This window comes from Camarhynchus parvulus, chromosome 10, assembly GCF_901933205.1.
Source record: "Camarhynchus parvulus chromosome 10, STF_HiC, whole genome shotgun sequence".
NCBI classification, from domain to species: Eukaryota; Metazoa; Chordata; class Aves; order Passeriformes; family Thraupidae; genus Camarhynchus; species Camarhynchus parvulus.
In genome coordinates, this window is record NC_044580.1 from 6328245 (window position 1) to 6340541 (window position 12297).

Below are 12297 nucleotides of genomic sequence, written 5' to 3' on the forward strand. Positions count from 1 at the left end.
AGCAAATGGAGGAAGAAAGATAGTTGGTAAATAATGTGTTTGTTCTCATCTCTGGTAAAAGCCTAGAGTTGCAAAGATAGCTAGATGTCCTAATTAATTTTTGTTAGCTTTCTTGGTTCGGGAATAAATTGAATGCTAGATATTAACATTAAACAGTCTCACATATTTAAAATAAGACTGAGAGGAAATGATTGTTTCTGTGCTAAAATCTCTTTCATAGACCAGTAGGAACTATCACTTTAGCTATTTAGTGAACCTCTGCCCAGAGTTAATAAAAGAGGAATCCTGGGGAGGCAGAGATCATACACATGTTGGTAATACCCAGCCCAGATAATAACCACAAAGGCCAGGTCTCCTAGCTGTGGATGGTTGTCTTAAAAAATGTTGGGCCAGACACTTTTTGTATATTTCTATTAATAACTGTGGTGGTCGCTAGAGTGGAATGAGGGGTTCCTGTTTGCAGTGTGTTTTGATGCTTACACCTTTCTGGGATATCAGCTTCACTGACAGAGTGCAGTGAGCTAGAGGAGATCAAGTATATTGATTTTTAGTTTAATTTTCTTGGGTGACTTGTGTATTATTATGGTAATATGAAAGTCTACAGAGCCAGGATATAAGCCTAATACAAATTAGAGTAAAGAATTTGAAGCATAGGATTTTAGAGGAAGAAGTTTAGGCAACTGTATGAAATCTTAAGCTAGCTAGGTTAATAAAGAAAATGTTCAGAGAACAGCATTCTTGTCATACAGATTTGAAAGTTACTGTAAAAAAAGCAAGTGAAGTAAACTCATATTGATTAAATTACAATAAGCCAGTTATTCTATACAACTGGAGTGTTACATGCTGGTTTTTAAATGTATTTCTTCTCAAAGCTGCCCTGGACTGAATAGTCAAAGCTGCTTTAGAAAATTATTGAAATGACATATATTAGCTTTATGAATAATGTGCATGTGGAAGATGATCTGTCTGTTACGGACATTGGACACTCAACGGGACCTGCTTGCCCTGGCATAATGTAATTATTAGTTAAAGTAAAAACCAAGCCCTGACAAAGGATGAATGAAGCTGTGCATGGGTTGCCTCCTGACAGAGGTGACTGTACAGCTGAGAAAGTGCATTAGTATCTGCTTGAGAATTCTGCTCAGTGTGTGAGGTTTGTTGGGTCTGATGTTTACTTCTTCTCCCAAGATTTTTGCCTCCTGTTGGTTTTTGATTAACTTTTTGGCAGTTGAAGTGAACTTGTAAATTTGGTCCATTGGCAAGATGTAACGTATTCCTGAGGTGGAATGCTCAAACAAATTCTTGTTTGTATTTATGTAATAATTAACCAAGGAAACGTTTGTATCTGAATACACTGAAATAAATATTAAGGTTGGATTATTTTGAAGTTAAATTAAAGGTGTAGTCAGCATATCAAATAGTCTTATTTCCCACAGTGTCTGAAGTAAAATCTGATTTTTGCACGAGTATCAAAACATGACAACTCATAAAAGGGACTCGTGTTGGGCCACATGCATGTTACCACCCAGGTACGGGCTCTGCTGTAGGTGAGTGAGCACCACTCCCTGAGCCTTTCCCTGCTGCTCCCAGTTTGTGCTTCCAGAGGTAAACAGGAAGCTGCTGCACTCCTGGAGTTTTTACTCCCTTTACTCAGCGCTCTGTAAAATTAAAATAAACATAGAAAGCAATTTTTGCATCAAAACCTCCCCCAGTGCAGAGTTCCTCCTGACCTCCCAAACGCGCTCCTGCAGCCGCTGTCCAGGTGAGAGGAGCTGCCAGCTCCTGAGCCCTGGGGTTATTGCTTTGAAAAACGCCAGTCACTTGTTTTTAACATTTTAAAAGTTTAATAGTAATAAAATGGTTATAAAAATAGTAATACAATTAGAGTAATAATAATTTGGACAATTTCAATTAGGACAATATGAGACGATAGAAACAAAGAGTTACGGAAGTTCTTTTTCTGAGCAGCACGAGCCCGAAAGAGCCCGAAAAAGGACACACGTTAACAGAGGATTAACCCTTAAAAACAACAGCCTGTTGCATATTCATACACCTCATACATGATGCCTCAGTTCCATTCAAATACAGGATTCTGTCTGGTCATAGTCAGCTTCTTCCTCTGAACCTTAACAGCACCTTCGAGGCAGGAAGAAGTTCGTTTTTTCTGATAAGAGGGCAATAAATTTTTTTTCTCTGAAAGATTCAGGTCTCCTGTGGCTGTTATCTCTCTGCAAGTCCTTTCTTTAAAAAAGTAACCCACATAGCATAGTTTCTATTTTAACATTTTTTTATAACCTAAAACTATATTTAACGCACTACTTAAGAGAATTAATACAGCATTACTTTCTAACAGAACACATGTAATATTAATTTTAATATTTGTGAAAAGCCAGTCATAAAATCCGCATTTTTCACATTGCTGTGCGGGGTTATTGCTGTGCGGGGAGCGGTCCTGGGTGAGCAGGGAACCTTCCAGGTGCTCCCTGCACATCCCACCTCCTGGTGCCACAGCTGGCCAGTGTCCCTGCTTCTGGAGCTCTCCTTGTGCAGGCAGCCCCTGTACAGTGACCTGTTCAGAAAAACACTGCCCTGAGCCCCGCATCTGAGCTCAGCCCAAGAGCAGAGTTCCCAGCTCTACCAAACATGAAATAGACGTTCTTGAAGCCAGCGACTTGGGAAAATCCTGTGTAAACCTAAGAGAATGCATTGAAGTTCCACAAGCAGGTCTGCGGCAGATAAGCTCTTTATCACAGGCTCCACCCTGGTACACAGAGCAGTGATTGTCTTGTCCTGCCCCACTCACCCCCCTTGAAACTATGCATACGGGAGGGAAGATCAAAGCAAATACCTCAAAAATAGGTGAACTTGAAACCCATGACCACGCTAAAGCTCAGGTTAAGAATTAAGCAGTTGACTGCATATCTTACTTGTGGTATCAGAACAGTTAAATGTTACAACTCTGAGCAGTGCACAGCAAAAATCAAGTTTGGTGATGTCAGCACAAAGGTGCTTTTTGGTGCACGCTGTTGAAAAAAGTCTTGGCCACAGTTTTCTGCTGTGTTGCAGCTTTTGCAGTTTCATCATGCCTGTTGCAATAAAGAGTGTTTTTCTTTAGCCTGAACTGCCGCAGGCATGTGACTACATGACAGTCTCCACTTAGAAAAAAAATCTATATTCCCTCTTTGTAAATAAGTTCAGAAAATGGCTTTTTTTAAAAGGAAAAAAAATTTTAAAAAACCCCGAAAGAGACTCAGTTGTAGTTTTTCCAAATTATTTTAAATTTAGTTGTTATTCAGGAGGATGATTTAGCTAATGCTTATTTTAGAAATTAGTCTTTCAATTTTTGTGGAATTGCTACATACTGTTACTCAACTAAATCAAACTGTTGGCATAAAAATATCTTTTTTGATATTCTTGGTTAAAAGTGGTAAAAAAATGAGGTCTGTAATCTGCCCAACATGTTATGTTCTTAAAATCCAATAGTAATTGCTGAGGACAAATATACCCAACAAAATGTAGATGTTCAATAATTACAATAATTTAATAATTGCAAAAATGTATTTATCCTTTCATCTTAAATGTATTTATCTTTTTGTCCTTTCATCCTTCAGTGTTGCCTTGTTATCAATTTAAACGCTAAGTAATTCAGAAGTATTGCAATGCTCTTAATTTGCATTCTGCATAAATTAAAAAAAGCAAAACCTGCAGCTAAAGAATAAGGCTAAAACAGTTATTTTTATTTTCTTCATATTGCACTGCCCCACTCTGTTTTCTGGAAGGAGCATTGTGCTACTGGGAAGGGATAGAGGGCAGTCTGGGCTGAGCAGCCCCTGAGCTGCAGTGGCAGGTCCCTCGGTGAGCTGCAGAATCCATGGCTTTCAGCATGGCTGGGAACAGCCATCCCAGAACTGTCCCTGGGGACTCGGGGGTAACCAGGAGTTCCCAGTAAAACCCTGTCACGGGATCGTCAGCTGGGGATGCTGCCGGGGGCAGACCTTGGCCTCAGGCTCTCAGCATAGTGTCCTGCCATATCGGTGTGGTGAGGAAACAAATATCTTCATTTTCCGTGCACAAAAGGGTCGGGAGAAGGGAGCAAGAACGGCTGCGGCCCCACAAAGAGGGCAGTGACTGAGCGGGGAGGAATTCACTGTGGTCATTGGGGCCTGATGGTCTTGGTGCTAAAGCTTGAGATTCCAAAAGCTGCCATGGGGCAGGGGAGTGAGTGTTGACATCATCTAGAATAGGACAAGGCTGGGGTGGTATCTTTGTAATGTAAAAATCTGGGGTTTTACCTGGTTGGAAATTTTCCCTTGCCACCAGCACAGTGCAGGAAACCCAGCATCCAGTGCTCCCCACTGCAGTGCTTGCTGAGGTGCTGGTCCCACGCGTGGAGCCTCTGAGTCACATTGCTCTGACATTCCTCCCTCTGGAGAGCATGTGGGAAACTCCCAGTGGACTTCAGTTTATTAGTTAGTTTCAGGATGATCCACGAAAAATATTTTCAGTCTTCTGCTCTAGCAGAGGCAGTGGCGTGTTGTCTGAATCTTCTGATGGACTTTCTAAACTACATTTTTCAATTAAAGACCATAATAATTTTACGTGTAAGGTGTATGATTGCTTAAACTCCTTTGAAACCTGTCTTTAGTGGAGAAGAGCAAAACACATAAAATCTTTATTATACTTCAAGGATTGACATAGCCAAGATAAAAATATTTATTGTAATCTATCTCTTACATTTCTTAAATTGTATGATAGGTATATACAAATGTAAACTGCATGTACAATTCACAGATCAAGAGTTAGTGTGTGTGAATGCTGCTCAGTGCAGTGACTGCAGTACAGGGGGATTGTGGTGCTGTGTATGCACACACGAACGTGGAATAAAAGCTGCTGTTGCATGGCAGCCAGGGCCTCTACTGGTCCACCAGTCCCAGGAAAGCTTGCTGCTCGTGCCACAAGGAACAAGTCAGACTTCAAACAGCTCCAGAAACTGTTCAATAAGTGAAGTAAGACAATAACGTTGAAGAGCCAGTCAGCCAGTTAGCAGTGTTGCATTTCCTTAGGAAAGGTATTTCTTGGAACATCAGGACAAAGCCACCCAACAAGCTGTAGGATAAGCAAATAGGAGTTCACAGTTCATTAACTACTTCCCAGTATCTGCCTGCAGTCTCTGTAACTTGTTTCAAAAATCTTAGGCACGTTTGCACCATCTGCTTTTGAGCTCTTTCCTCTCCTTATTTTTGTCTGTCATGTAGCTGTGCCTTATTAAAAACAATATTTCAGAACTTACAGTGAAAGTTAATACTGATGCAACAGATGAGCCTTGTGGTTAAATACTGAAGTAACTTCTATTCTGGTAATGTCCTCTTCTGACTCCTGAAAATGGGCACGATGTGTAAATCCTGTAGACTCCCATGTTCTCATAAGTCCCGTTGTGTTAGAGTGTGCATTTGCTGTCCAGGTGAGCAGGCTCTGGCTGCTGCCACATCTCCTCCTCCCAGCCCTGGCTGCAGGGAGGTAGAGCCTGGCTGTTCCCTGGCTCCAGAGCCCGGAGCAGGAGGGGATGCTGGGGAGCTGCCCTAGGGCCAGGCCCTGCTGGGGCAGCAGCACCTGTACAGGAGCTGATGGGAGCAGGTGTTTGGGCCACTGGGATCTCCTGCAGCCTGGAACCAGCTCTGGGGTCAGTCCTTCAGGTCCTGTTGGGCTGAATCCAACCCTGTCTCAGAGCAAACAGTGAGAGCACTTGACTTTTCCCCCCAGAAATTTTTTTCTCAGTATTACATTTCCCTAGCTGAGCTTTTTTGGATATTAACCTGCTAGTAGTTTCCATTCCTTAATACATTTTTGGTATTTTTAGTTCTCTGTTTAAGATGTCTATCCTACTGCTTAGATGCTCAGTATTTTTGCTTTGCTATTTCCTTAAATCTTTAAGCACTGCTTTTCATCTCCCTTAATATTTTCCTCATGTTAAATTTAAATAAATGGCCTTTTATCTTTGTCCATCTTGCTGCTTCTGCTGTCTTCCTTTAATTTCCTTTCAGAAATTTGGTCACATCATTGCAGCCAATAAGTATTTTTTCTAACATAAGATATACAAGAGCTATTTTGGAGCCCATTTGTTCACTATAGCTTCTCTGTTTTGATTATCCCAGTCAAGGACCAAAATTAACATTAAGTATTTTTGCAATATTCTCTGGGAACGGCAGACCCTTTCATTTTTTAGAAATATGTGAAAGATTCCTCTAAGTGGATTAGAAGAGTTTGCTAATTTTGACAGATGATATCATTGCTGAAAGCCGTGGGTTTATTTTCTTGTTAGCTGGGAAAACTGATACAAATGATGTATGTATGGGACTGGTGATGGGCCTCTTCTGGTAGAAGCATTGATGTCAGGTCTAAAGTAAATGGTGTGCAGCCTTGTCAGTTTTGTGACATCTTTGGCTGATGTGTGTGTCTCATTTGCTGTTGTGTTTGCATACTGAGCTGAGGAGGCAGGCACATGCTCCAGAACCACAGGGATTTTGTGCAGTAGTACTGTGTCAATTGAAAAGGGGAAGAAAAGGTCATGCTTGTGATCACTTGACACTCCTACTCCCTCGTGGAGGATGAATCCCTTCTGCACTGTGATGGGACATTGGTGTTTGCTACTGAAAAAACCTGTCAGACATTCAGAGTGGCAGTTTTTCCCTTTGTGGGAATGAAGAATGATTATTGATGGCATGTAGGTGGTTGTAGTTTAGTGAGAGTTCTGATGGACAGAGTAAGAAGGTTCTCAGGCACTGAATATACAGTCTCTTCTGATCTCTTGTTTTTAGTGCTTTATTTTTAGATGTTCTATTTTTAAACACCTTGAAATACAAAAATATTTGGTTTTCTCCAGTTAAAAGAAAACCCATGTTGTGACACAGTATGGCTCTATCTTTTAATAGCTACATCAAATACGTGTTGCTTAGGATAATGCAAGAATATACAAACAATAATAAAGGCAAAAATGAGAAACCAGCAGTTGATACTGTAACACAAGGTGGAGGCCAGCAAAAATAAATTCTGTAAATAAATGTCTTCTCAATACTTACTCATTCTGTACAAAACAATGATCTGCTTTAACCACATTGTACTGCCAGTACCAAAAGCAGTGCAGGAAGCATAGACAGTATCTAGTACATAGAATATATTTTGCATCCCTTTCTTGGTATTCATGTAGCAGTTGTGTTGATCTGTGAATGAGTGGGTGTTCAGGAGCACACAGGGTGGGAGCAGAGGGATTTTGCAGGCTCCTGGTGTCCAGAGGGGGCAGGGTGTGGGGCAGCCCTGCCCCTCCTCAGGCTGCAGCTCGGGAGCAGCAGGCCCTGAGCTCACGGGGTCAGCTCGTGACTTGTAAATATTATTCTTGTCAGAGCAGAGCAGATCTGATTTGGAGCCTAAAACAGCAACCAAATGAATAATAACAGCTGACAGCAGTGTGGTACACGCCTTTAATTGCAGCCTTGCCAGTCCAGCCTCCACTCCCTGTGCAACGTCAGATGCTGGGGTTGGAAGCCCGGGAAGAGCCTGGGGGAGGCCTGGCAGCCAGGTTGTTCTACACTGGTGTTTCCACTTCTGTGGCTTTTTGCAGCCTGTTGAGATGTGTTTTTGTTTTAGGGTTGGTTTTTTGGTTTGTTTTGTATTTTTCTTCATCTGCCAAGCTCATCTTTTTCCAGCTGCTTGGGCTTTGTTAGTGCTGACACAGACTTATATTTGCTTACTTATTGTACAGTTAGATCACACCTTTCTCTGAGAAAACCTAAGAGAAGCCAAGTACCCATCTGCTGCCATCTGACCCGCCTGGCTTGGCCCAGGGCAGGACCTTGGGCTCTTTGGCCAGCTCTGACCATGTCCCAGGGGGGCTCTGTGGGAGTTGCCAGGACAGAAGGACTCAACAGGCCAGGAGACCTGGCCTTGTGTCTGGGTGATTGGTCTGGAGAGGGGTGGAGGGAGAATGTGCTGTGTGCTGGACAGCAGAGGGCAATTAGCAGCTGAGAGAATTAGCCTGAGTGCACCCTGCAAAGCAGGTTCCAGTGGGCACCAGGTAACAAGCTCAGGTGTCAATTGTCTCCACATTAGAGTGCTGCATTTTTATCTGGATGGTGGAAAGCTCTGGCTAAAAAAAAACTTAAATTCTCAAAACTGAAAAAAACAGTTGTTAGCTGGACAAGGTTATAGTATTAGTTGGAAGTGACTGAAGTTGCTAAATTCAGGTTAGACTCTATAATAGCCATTGCTCATGCTTGGAAGGGCAAGAACTTGGGAGTGGGTGGTGTCCTCTAGACAAAACACTCCAAATTTTGTTGCCCAAGAAAGAGGTGGTAGCCACTGCACCTAGCCATGCCATTGGTATTACCTTCCTGGAGGAGGAAGGGTGAAAGCAAAGCTTAAGCACGGCTGTTCAGGCTTGGGCTTATTTCTAGATCCCAGGGAAAAGTCTGACAATAATCTAGTGGTGATTTGCTTCTTCTCTGCACATTTGAATGTAAGGCCATAGTTTGAAAGGAAAGGGGCAATTCCAAACTACTAGGAAACAGCCATTTAAATTGAGTTACAGTTTTAATGTGAACTACTTAGTGCCATGACTCTCAGCTGTCTTCTGTGCCACTGCTTTACTGGGTGTTTAGGCTGATTCCCTTTTTGTTGAACCTCTCTCTCTCTGCACAGTTTGCAGTGTCTGTGCTCATGTGGCTCTCAGCTTTGATGGCTGCTGTGATTAGAGCTGGCCAGGAGTGCAGGGCAGGGCTGCTCTCAGGGCTGCCCTGGCACTGCCCTCCTGCTTCCCTGCTGGCTCCCAGAGCTTTTGGGGAAGAACCCTTTGGCCTTAATCACAGTCAGCAACAGTCAGTGACTTGCATAAAGCTGCTGTTTTGCAGACTGTGTGCACATTTCCATGTATCCTGTGGCTTTGCAAGCTTTGTGCTCATTGAGCTCACTGGGTCTGATGCCATGGCTTCCAAAGGGAAGCTTGATTGTTTTCCCAGTCTCATTTCTTACACGTTTTCTGTGGCTTACTCCATTATCTGATACTAAACCACATTCTGTATAGCTTTGTGAACAATCTAATTATCCATATTTATTTTGATACTGTAACTTTTTGTCCATCCTGCCAGTTCCTTTTTCCAAGTGTAATATCACAAATAAGCTGATGAATACGCTGAAGGAACATTCAGGCAAATTGCTGAGATTGTGTTTTCAGATATATTTACTTCTGCTGTGCTATATTTGAAAGCATTCTTTTGATTTAAGTTTGCAACTGTTCTTCTCTGGTGTTGGCGGTAATGGATCTGCATCAGAGTAGCAGGGGCTGGAGGCTTAAGAGAAAACACCCATAAAGGCTACAGTTTCTGTGCTGTCTGCAGTAGCAGGGTTTAGTGGGGGTTAATTTAACTTGGAGTTAAAAATCCAGTTGGTTTTTATGTCACTTGACATGAAGCCAAGCTATAGGCCTGGTGTAGCACTTGGTGCTAGTAAAGTTGTGTGGGTCATTTTACTCCTGCAGAAATGTGTACACACAAAAGTCACCCCTCTGTAAGTTGCTGATGTCCCATTTCAAAATACCAATGCAGCTGAAGTGTTCAGAGCACCTTACCTAAATTTTCTTCTTTAATCTGTAAAATTTTTGCAGAAAAAAGTAATGCATATAGTTTGTAATAATAAATTGCTTATATCCTGGTGAATGTGACTTGATCCTGGATAAAGTACACCCGAGCAGTGTAGTTAAATCACATTGTTACAAATTGTAGCATCAAAGAATAAGGGGAATTTACAGAATTGGCATTTTGTTGGCCACATCTTCCTTGACAGCATACTTGATCACTTCTCGGTATTAAATGTAGTAATTCCAGCATCACTAATTTCAGTATTGTGTAAGCAAACATTAAGTAGAAAGAGGAAATAGATCAGAACTCCATTAGCATTGTCTGCCAGGATACAGAAAATAGGTTTGGGTTTGGAGAGCAGATTTATAGCTGAATTAATAGCCTTGATGTCGACTGGATTTAAATCTGTTTGTGGGTGTATCCATGGAACCAAACTACTGTTCAGATCAGCTGGAAGAAAAACAGATTTTGATTTCAAGTGGTACAGCATGAAATGTCACATGTTTTAGTAGCATCCTGAAATAGTAGTCTCTGAATGTGGGGAGAGGGTATCTATTTAGATGTCATTAAGCATGGTGACTAACAGATCAAAAGGGACTGTGAAGGCATGCAGCCGATGAGCTGGGGTACATCATTTGCAGAGCATCCCTGAATACTCAACTGCAGCAGGCTCACAGCTTCCCTCCAAGTAACAGCTTCTGTGCAGCTTTGACTTAAAAGACTGTAAAGGATGAGGAATTCATTGTGGTGATGGTAATTATCCTCACTGCTAATAGTTACAATGTAGGAGTGTAATTTTTGCATCCTTAGCTTCCAATAGCTGCATCTCAGTTGGAATAATTGGGGTTTTTTTTACTAGGTTTAAAAATGTCTGCCATCTGAAATTCATTCTGTGTGTAGGTGGTCACAAAACCCCCTGGAATTACCTTCTAGTTCTGGAGGGCAGTGCAGAGGCAAGTCAGCTGACACCACTTACAGATGCTTTCATAGAATGCCTGGATCAAGGAATAGAATTCAATGAAAGGAAAACATTTGGGAAGTCGGAATTCAAATAATGGTTTGCAGTTACTTAGTGCTGATGAGAAATGTAGTAACCTTTGTGATGTTCATTGTTCTTTCCTGCAGGGCAGCAAAGGACACTACAGATACCACTGGCAGAGCCACAATGTCAAGCACAGCGGAGTGGATGACATGGTCCTGCTTTCCAAAATCACTGAGGATGCCATAGTGGAGAACCTAAAGAAACGATACATGGATGATTATATTTTTGTATCCTTTGCTGGTTTTGTGGAGCCCCGTGGCCTTGCTGAGCCAATGTGACATTAATTATATGAACATATTCTCTTTAAGCAGATTACTCAAGGATGCTGAACATTTTATGTGACACTTCACCTGAGATAACAGAAAAGGCTTTGAAAACTCAGCTAATTTTAAGGGTTGAAAATAAAATAGCAAAAATTTTTTTAAGGTACTCTGTAATGTTTTGAAGATTGTACCTCCCTATATTTACACATTCACATGACCCCTGAAGCAGCCTGAGGTAATGCTACTTCTAAGAGCAAGATTTAATAGGTTTTAAGTGTGTGTACATTTATTGATGTGTTGTCTTCTATACCTCCAAAATTATAATGCTTTCAAAATTGCATTTCTTCTGTCACATAGGCCTCTTTGCAACTTATTCTGGATTTGTTAATACTGTGAATCATGGGATGATGGAAACAGGTGAATATGTCAACATCTGTAAATCTTCAGTGTTCTCACTTAATTTTTTTTCTATGATTGATGAAAATGTGAAAATTTAAATACTGGAACATGCAACCTAACAGGAAGAAAAGACTTTAGTACCCAAGGCTTGCTTTTTAAAAAAAATTCACATGAAAGCAATTCCTTAAGATAAGAATAGTCACTATTTAATTTTCAGCTTTTGCAATGTAACATGAGCTGCAGTAATGAATTTGGTAAATTCTAGTCAGTGATGATGTACTAGGAGGTTATGCTGTTCCTTCTGCTTTAGCCAGGTTTTCATACTTCCTAGTTGAATCTAGAGAATAGTTTCCTTGAAGAGCTTAACATATTTTAGCAGAAAGGGGAGGAAATATAAGATCTGGCTGTTTCCATATATTCTTGACAGATGGTCAAGAGCTGTGCAGCAGCTCAATTTAGCAAGGACTGACAGAGGGAAGTTCATATTGCAGTTGTTTCCATCACGAACTGCAGAGGTTTCTAATCCATGTGTGAACATGGGTGTGGACCCTCTGTTGACTGAAGTACCACACTATTACTAAAATGGCTTTATTAGGAGCAGGATGAAGTTGCACAGTATTTGCCAGACTGTAGTACAGGGACAGGCTGTAGAATCCTTCCTGGTAGCAGCACGAGTGCTTTTGGTCTGTGGAGTGCTGCATGTTCCTTGCCGTGTGTGCAGAGACTTCAGTGCCCTGTGCAGAAGAAAGATTTTTGCTTTTTCTTTCTTTATGAAAATAGTGAGATTAACATGGAGATGATCTTTCTACTGAAAACAGAATAAGAGTGTTTTCCAAGGGGACTGGTGGTCACATTGAGGGATCAGTCTTCCCTTATGCAGGGAGAAAGACTCCTTTTGCAGTTCTGTGAAGGCTTTTCATTCAAAGTTGAAGATCATCTCTTGAATATTTGAATTGTTTGTGTGTCC

The 12297-nt window shown here is 41.4% G+C and overlaps 1 protein-coding gene across 1 annotated transcript in view; it reads left to right on the forward strand.

The window, feature by feature from the left end:
- Nucleotides 1–12297, forward strand: part of MYO1E (myosin IE) — a 75928-nt gene that overhangs the window by 18347 nt on the left and 45284 nt on the right. Inside the window, exon 2 of the mRNA XM_030955010.1 lies at nucleotides 10752–10895. Coding sequence (XP_030810870.1) covers nucleotides 10752–10895 — 144 coding nt within the window. The remainder of the gene's footprint in view (nucleotides 1–10751; nucleotides 10896–12297) is intronic.